Raw genomic sequence first — 9,047 nt, forward strand, 5'->3', positions numbered from 1 at the left:
CAACAATTCCAAACTTTTACATCTTTTTTATGGCCCTGATTGTACTTAATGATATTCTTATTTGCTAATGTATTGTTAGAATGTATATTACTTGTGTGCAAGAACATGTCTTTTTCGCTCAGAAAGCTTTTTGGGTTTTTCATGGAATCCTCCTTTGGGTTGCTGTTCCCATGGCGACAAGTGCCAAGGTTTGGTCTCCACCCCCTCTTTTGTCATTTGCTTATTACCTCACTGTGTGCACCTTTAACATATACCCTCCTGTGTGATTATGTCTTTGCGTTTTATTATGCTTTTCCGAGTCTCTGTTTCCTGTGTTTCCTGATTTGTGGTTTATTTTACCCAGTTGGTCTTTGGATTTTGTATTATAACATTTGCTGTTTTTGATGCCGCCTTCTTGTGCCTCAACCTAGTTGTTGCGTTATAACGATGATGCCCACAATAAAGGACACGCTGAGTTTACGCACTTGCGTCCTGCCTCAAATCACACGTTAAATGCGTTTTCTCCACGCTGATGGATGAGAAAGATTTCACATGTGTTGAAACTCATATTTTTGTCAAAGGTAATAACAAAAGTTTCTTTAGATTGAAAAATGTGATTTTTTTTCAATGACAGCTGACATATTCATGACAAGCGTCAATCATTTTACTATATTTTAATAGAAAAATAATATTACTGAAAAAAATTGTGTCATTGTGTGTAATGTTTATGCAGCATTGAAGGGTGCCAATAATTCTGGAGCTGACTGTATGTGAGTAAGGAGTAAATCCTCTGAATAATTAATTTGGCACAAAATGCATAAAATTCTGCATATATGTAGCTAAAGGAATATCAATTTGTGTCACCTCCTGTGAACTTTAGAAACACTTTTCTTGCACAGAATTTCCATTTTGAAAAGGACTTGAGTACTAATTCACAATTATTTACAACTTTTCTCGCTCTGTACATATGTATGCATGTACGTATGAATGAAGCAATGTGTGTAAGCAGGTGTGTAAATGTACATAAAATAAATAAATAAAAAAGAAAGAAAGTTGATCATTACTTACTCTGTATTATGAGTATCAATCTTATGGAAGAGCTCCTTCAATTCTTCTCCTGACAGAACTCCGTCTGAGAAATAAGCCTTAAACTCTTCAAAAGACAGCTTCCCATCATCTATAAGGGTAAACACAATGTTTAAACATCTGTTGTTGCCGCACATGGCCATCTGTACAAAATATATATTTGCATCTAGGAGAGAATGCAATGGGGGTTTTTTTTGTCATTACTACATATGTGCACTTTAGCCACAGAGATGCCCTTTTATAATGGAAATTCAGCAGCATGAGGCTTGAGACTCTGTGTCCTCAGGTATGTCTGCACATGGTGACGTAACCTAACTCCAGCAGTGAGTCATACTAGCATGCACTTAAAATAGAAATCACACAGGCTACGTGTACCACAACCACTAATTGTAAAAGAAAACTGGACACAATATGACACATCAGGAGAGGAATTATGGAGAGCAAGATAGGAAACAAGTCAGTTCTTGTTGTCTCATACATTATAGCAGCTATAAATGGTCATTCTCTCACCAGCCTCTCTTATTGTTTTTCCAATAAACCCTCTGTTCTGAAGATCTTTACAAAGTCCTGATACGAGAGCAGTTGGAAAATTTCAAAATAAACATCTCACAAAAGCAAAACAAAAACTTCACCATATCAATGTTTATGCACATTTCTGACCCATAAAATTAGATAAAATCTAAATTACCCTCCCACAAGATCAGCAGCGGTCATGAATGCTAATATTTAAGCGATCTCTGAGGTTGTTTGGAGGAACACAATGGCATTTATTTAGCGTCTGAAATATTGACTGATATTAAACGCAGTATGGACGGTCCAGTGTGTTTCCATGACAACCGGGCAACAGCATTCAAAGGGAAAGTGCTAATTAGAGGTGGTAAATCTGCATGCAACACATACGCTGAGATGCCAGTTTATTAGATAAGTGATTGGAGTATGTAGTACACTGATCAGCACAAAGAGGTCTTGGAATACTGAAAATGATGAAAATGAAAAGTCTCACCATTTTTATCTGCTCTTCTCAAGATCTGGAAAAGAAAGTATGTCATGGTAAGAGAGCAGGAATTCACAGTAAAAATGCATTCATTCTATAAAATAAAAATAAAAAGACACTGCTATATCAAAGCCTCACTGTGATAAATGAAGTTAATGCGATTATTATGTGACAGGTTAGTCGATGTGATGCTCGCTTTATGCCAGGATGCTCCTGGGAGATCCGTGTCTGAAGTTAATCAGCCAGCACTAGGAGGAGAACAGATTTAGAAGAAGGTGTAGTCCCAAAGCTCAGTTAGACTCCATTAATTAGAGTTTTATTTCCCAGCAAGTGTACTCACACTCTTAATATTCATATCATGGTCAGCATGCCAAGAGTGTGCTACATTTAGCTTCCTCCAGAGAGGCAATGCTAAAAAAAAAAAAAATGACTAATTCTGTATATATGCCACTGCTACATCAGTGATTGGTGGATTTATCAACCTAATTTAATTGAACCAAAATTTCCAGGGCAACATTTTAAATCAATATGACCTGTATTTTTCATTAAAAAGTTCTGGCATGGATTCAGGGAATATCTGTATTTGTAGTGGAGGGTGAGTCATCTTGACTGCTACTATCTGGATTACAGAGTTTATATTTAATCGTTTGGCAAATGCTTTTTCCCTCAAATATAATCCAATACAGCTAAGCATTTCAGAGTTTAGGGTCCTGTCTAAAGGAGAGGATATAAACATTTAACCTTCCACTAAATAGCACAGACCTTTAAGCAAGACACTGCTTGTGAATAGTGTAATGACTTGTTCTGGAACCTTTTCAAAAACATAAATTTATTTATGTAAATGCGGCTTTGTCTAATACCCTAAATTTACATATTTAACAAAACCCAGCTAAATCCATCCATCCATCTTCAACCGCCTTCTGCCCCACTATCCCTGGGATAGGCTTAAGGCTCCCCGTGACCCTGTGTAGGATAAGCAGTACAGAAAATGGATGGATGGACACCATGTGTTGTTGTAAAAAAAAAAATAATAATAAAAAATTGTTTTCATTTTTCAGTATAAAATCTAACCATAATCAACATTTTGGGAAATTCCTCTATAATGTTCTTTCAAATAGGTACAGGATTTTATATACACTCTATATACATTTTGAAGTTTAAAAAAAGAGGCGGGGAAATGACGTTTTCTGAAATTGTCCATTTATTGCCTTGGCTATGACTTTGTAAAAATAAAAACAGCATTTTTATTTCTATTTTCGTTGACAGTCTAGACTGAATGTCATGTTTTAGTATATTGGCCTATATACTTAATTGGAGGTGTACATTTTGACACGGAAGAAAAGACAAGTAGATGACAAATCGGTGTATGCAGTGGTCAAATTGTTAATTGGTCAAACTGCCTAAGGCTTTTTATCGACATGGCCACTCCCATTTCTTTGAGGTTTTCATCCACTTGTACTTTTCTTCTCAAGTTGTGATCTTAGCAAAACCTGCAGATGCTCGTTAACAGCATTTGAGCTAGATTGGCAGGCATATCAGTGTATATCATTCCATTATCAAACATTTTAACTATGACATCCATATACAGCTTTAATTATTAAGTTTTTTATCTATTTTCAACCCAAAGTCTTCTGTTCAAATCCTCATATCTCCCCCTGCTGGTGGCATATATGTGTGTGTGGATATAAACACATTTTTTAAAGATCCCTTTTTTTTTTTTAGATGTTTGGGGGGGGGGGGGGGGGGGTTTGCATTTCCCCTTTTGTTGTCAAGAATTAAGATGTTAAGATGAGAAAACGCTGATAATTCAGGATTTTGATGCATATTTTATATGAAACAATCTTGATTGTTCAGAAAAAAAGATTTCATATTTCAAATTTCAAAAAAAAAAATCATATTCAGAAGAAAGATTTCTGAATTGAACGCGTAAACTTTCATGAATGCGGGTCATCTAGAAGATTTTTATAGAATAAAGAAAAACGGTTTTAAAAAATACAACATGATTTCAGGTCTTTCCACTCCAGTAAGTCTGGTTTATAAAGGAAATAACATTATAACATAATGACATAATGAATTGAACGTAATGACACAAGCTTTTGAGCTTTTTGTCAGAAACAAGCTTTTCAGGGATATATGATGTGAAGTGATTGTGGGAAGAGCGTAAAGCTTTCAAAGGTATTAAGTTTCAGATAATGGTTGTTAAAAACTAGTGAAATGAACATTTTCGGTTCAGTTTTGATATGTTTGTTACTACAATTTAAATGCAATTTAACTACAAATCTGAAAAACAAGACTGATGAACATCCAAAATTGTTATTTCAAACTGTAGTGTCTTGCCTTAACCCAGATATATCCACAACTTTTAAGTGGAAAAGTAATTAGTAACTTCCCAGTATAATCATACACATGAGGTTCAACACATCACCTTATCAGCATGGAAAAGCCTGTGTATTATTAACAACTACACTCACACATACACTCAACATCCACTAAACCCAAATGTAACATTCTACTTGCCCAACCCACATCATGTAAAATCACCTAGACCACCTGTATTGTTAAAAATAAACCTTAGAGATGTTCTCCCAATTGTCAATGAAAATTCCAAAGTCCTGTAAAGCTCCAGGATCAAATAAGAGCTACAGAAAGAGCAAGTGAGAGATGAGAGTGGCAAATAATTTCACTGCATGGCAAGATCTACATGAAGGGTTAAACCACGCTGTGAATACAGGTCAATTGCATGAGCAGAACCACCGTATGTATAAAAATTTGTAATTGGCACGTTTGCCTCACACCTCCAGGGTTGGGGGTTCGATTTCCACTGCTGCCCTGTGTGTGCGGAGTTTGCATGTTCTTCTACGGGGGTTTCCTCCGGGTACTCCGGTTTCCTCCCCCAGTCCAAAGACATGCATGGTAGGCTGATTGGCATGTCCAAAGTGTCTGTAGTGTATGAATGGGTGTGCGTATGTGATTATGCCCTGCCATGGACTGGCACCCCATCCACCTTGTGCCTGATGCTTCCTGAGAAAAACTCCAGGTTCTCCTCGACCCAGTAGGATAAGCGGTATAGAAGATGGATGGATGAATTAATGAATGGATATTGATTTAATTATTTATATATTCTTATATATCCTCCATAAATTTCTAATCAAGGATTCATACGACCCTGGCAGAAAGTGCATAGAAACAGATGGGGGGGGGGGGGGGGGGGGATTATTTACATCCACCAACATTTTTATACCTAAATGTTAAAAAGGCATTGTTTTGTTTTCGGTTTTTTTTTAGACAACATAAGTGGTCATCATTAACCCTGACCTCCCAGCGAGCCATCAATTCTCTTTAATCGTATAAATATAAACTAGAGGATGTACTTACATCTAAAAATATCGACATTCCCTTCTTTAACTCCACCGGAGTGCCAGTTTCATCCGAAACGGACTGCACCTCTTCAGAGCAATCCATGTTAAGTGATTAATATCAGAATAACAGAGCCCGATCAACACTGCTCCTCTCTGATCACACTCTTTCACGAGGACGCGCACAGACCGACTGGCTGCGGTGGGAATCGCGCGCGCGGCAGCAGCAGGTGACGCTCTGCGCGTCCTCGACTCAACGCGCGCGCCCTGCAGCACAGCTTCGAATAACTTCAGCACCAGTGGATCTCCTCGAAGAGTAGGCTATGGACTTCGTTCATGTATATGTTTACATGATGAAATTTAGCATTGAAGAGTCAAGTATGGATGTGTGTTTGGGTCAACAATACATCGATCGTATCAGTAATATTAGATAGAGATTTAATGTTAATTAATTAATTAATTAATAGCTGTCAAGTTCTACTGACAATTCAAAAATACGACTTATTGTGAAAGAGTAAGTATGTATTATGATGCAGCAGTGGTTCATCCATAGGGACAGGTTGTGAAAACTCCACCATACTGTATATATCAGCTGTTTAACAAATTATAATCTTCATAATATCCATATCCAAAGATTTATTATTGCACCACGTGATCAAAAATAGGAACTGCAACAAGCAGTAATAGAGGCTCTTTGAGGCAGGAATCACTCTGCCCCATATTCAGGAGTGGAACAGATAATGGGGTTGCCCGGTTGGGCTTAAATATATATGACCCTTTATGTCTTGTAATGTGAAATTAGTGTACTTAGTTATTGTTTTCTACCTGTATATATTTCTTGCTATGTTAAATAAATAAAGACATACATTTTAAAAGTGAGGAAAAGGTCAGACAATCAATCAAGTGCAGACCTTTTCGCCTCACACCTCCAGGTGCAGACATTCGCCTCACACCTCCAGGGTCGGGGGTTCGAGTCCCGCCAGGGCCGTGTGTGTGGAGTTTGCATGTTCTCCCCGTGTTTCTGGGGTTTCCACCGGGTACTCCGGTTTCCTCCCCCAGTCCAAAGACATGCATGGCAGGCTGATTGGCGTGTCTAAAGTGTCCGTAGAGTATGAATGGGTGTGTGAGTGTGCGTGATTGTGTGATATCCTATATATATATATATATATATATATATATATATATATATATATATATATATATATATATATATATATATATATAATATATATATATATATATATATATATAATATATATATAAATTTTAATTGGTAAAATGATCTTTATCACAACCTTATGATCAAGATATAAACATTTCTGTGATTTTATATAATGTGATCAAAAGGTTTAGTTTTGTTTTACACTATGTAGCCTAAACACCACATGCCTCAAGAGCAGCATATGTGAATGAAAACGGAACTGTGGCGCCACTTTGTGGTGGAACAAACTAGATTAATAAGAGAATAATGTATAGAATTTTGCTCATCTTAAATATGCTGGGGTTGTAATTACTTTTTTTCCCCCCAAACACATTAACAAGTTCTAAACAAACAAAACAAACAAAACAATGAAAACAATTATAGAGGGACTATAACCTCATATAATCTTAAAAAGTTTAGATTGAAAAATAAGTGTTTCAGTAGGTTGGCAAGTGACTACACAGAACACAAAGTATCATGGATAAAGACATGTACATGTATGAGAAGGGGGAAAAAAAATCTAGAATCCTTAAGAGTTCTTTGGCTTGTCCCTATGGGGAAACCCTTACATAGTCTATGTAGAACCCTGCATAACGGTTGCATACTCCCTTCATAAATTCAAGGGTTATTTAGGTAGTTAGGTTGTTTAAAGCATAATAAATAATTAATTATCATGTTAATGCCTTCATGGTGTAAACACAACTTGAATATATATATATATATATATATATATATATATATATATATATATATATATATATATATATATATATATATATATATATATATCTCCTATCTGCTTGTGGTAGGATGTATATGAAATATATGTATAGGAATATATGCTGTATACTATACACCAGTGGTCACTAACCCTGTTCCTGGAGATCTACCTTCCTGAAGACTTTAGCTCCAACCATAATCGTGCCTACCTGACTATCTAATCGCTGCCTTAAGAAGTTCTTGATCAACCAAAACAAGTGTGTTAGATTTTGGTTGGAGATCTCAAGGAAGAGGGTTAGTGACCACTGCTATACACAGTCACTACTCTTGAGTCCTTCATATTCCTGGGGGCCATAATTTCTCTCAAATGGCCTAACTTGAAACACTTAGCAGATTTGCTTTCTGACATGAATAAAAAAGGTACTCCCTCTACATCAGTCAGTCTTCATCCAGTGCTACACTTCCATTATTAAATCCTTCTCACCTCCTCTGTAGCAGTCTGTTTCAATTCATCTCTCACTCAGGAATCAGCAGAGCAGATAATCACCTCTAACATGCCCACTCACTAGAACATGTAGGATAAGTTCTCATCATTCTCAGAACAGCAATGTCTTTAATCAGGGTAGTTTAAAACACCCGATATAAGTGCTGGGTTGAGAAGTAATTCACCAAGCAGAAATCTGGTGCCAGTAACAGTGCTGAGGTCAGAAACTGACTCTGATGAAGGATAACACAAATTGTGCATGTTGTATACACATCAAGGTCGGTGTGTCTAATTAAAATGACCAGTAAGAATACACACTACCTAAAAACCCAATCAATCCTGCTGTGATACACTCATAGCAGTGTAACACACTTCCTTGTCAATATCTGTCAATGGGACTGCTGTGTTGAAACTGGACCAGCCAAATAATATCTACAAAATGTGGTCTCTTCTCTCTGATGGACACGGTAGAGAGATACTGGCATGTGTGTAGGCATGTTTTTATATCTTGGTCAGGACAAAATGTTCCAAGAAGGATAGAGAATTTTGACCACCTGGGGACAAGCCAAATGTCTCCACAAGGTCAAAAGCATCAGATATTTCTATCCTTGTGTAGATATTTGGTAAGGTAGCTAAATTTGCCTAGTTTTGACCTTGAGATGACATTTGGTTGGTCCCCATGATGAAAACTATTGGTTACTGAGGTTAAGGTTTTGGTTAGGTTTAATTGTAGACATAGCATTAGGTGTCCAATGTTCCTCACAAGATTAGTAAGACAAACATGAACTGGTGTGTGTGTGGGGGGGGGGGGGGGGGGGGTTTACAACCCCAATTCCAAAAAAGTTGGGACACTGTGTAAAATGTAAATAAAAACCCAATACAATGCAATGATTTGCAAATCTAATAAACCCATATGTTATTCACAGCAGAACACAGAAAACAAATCAAATGTTTAACCTGAGGAAATGTACCATTTTAAGGAAAAAATAAGGTCATTTTCAATTCGATGGCTGCAACACGTCTCAGAAAAGTTGGGACGGGGACAACAAAAGGCTGGAAAAGTAAGTGTTACTAAAAAGAATCAGCTGGAGGTTAAATGGCAACAGGTCAGTAACATGATTGGGTATAAAAAAGAGTATCTTAGTGCGGCCGAGTCTTTCAGAAGTAAATCATTGCATTCTGTTTTTAGTAGTAGTAGTAGTAGTAGTAGTATTTTAATTATCCTTT

General features: G+C 36.8%; 1 protein-coding gene across 1 annotated transcript in view; it reads right to left on the bottom strand.

Annotated features, from left to right (window-relative positions):
* necab1 (N-terminal EF-hand calcium binding protein 1) overlaps positions 1 to 5,592 on the bottom strand; it is a 42,393-nt gene extending 36,801 nt beyond the window's left edge. The window contains exons 1-3 of the mRNA XM_017480786.3: positions 5,435 to 5,592; positions 2,069 to 2,093; positions 1,048 to 1,156 (exon numbers count right to left, since the gene is read on the bottom strand). Of these exons, the coding sequence (XP_017336275.1) occupies positions 1,048 to 1,156; positions 2,069 to 2,093; positions 5,435 to 5,521 (221 nt within the window). The 5' untranslated portion in view covers positions 5,522 to 5,592. The remainder of the gene's footprint in view (positions 1 to 1,047; positions 1,157 to 2,068; positions 2,094 to 5,434) is intronic.
* Positions 5,593 to 9,047: the final 3,455 nt, after the last annotated feature.

This window comes from Ictalurus punctatus, chromosome 12 (genome assembly GCF_001660625.3).
Source record: "Ictalurus punctatus breed USDA103 chromosome 12, Coco_2.0, whole genome shotgun sequence".
Lineage (NCBI taxonomy): Eukaryota > Metazoa > Chordata > Actinopteri > Siluriformes > Ictaluridae > Ictalurus > Ictalurus punctatus.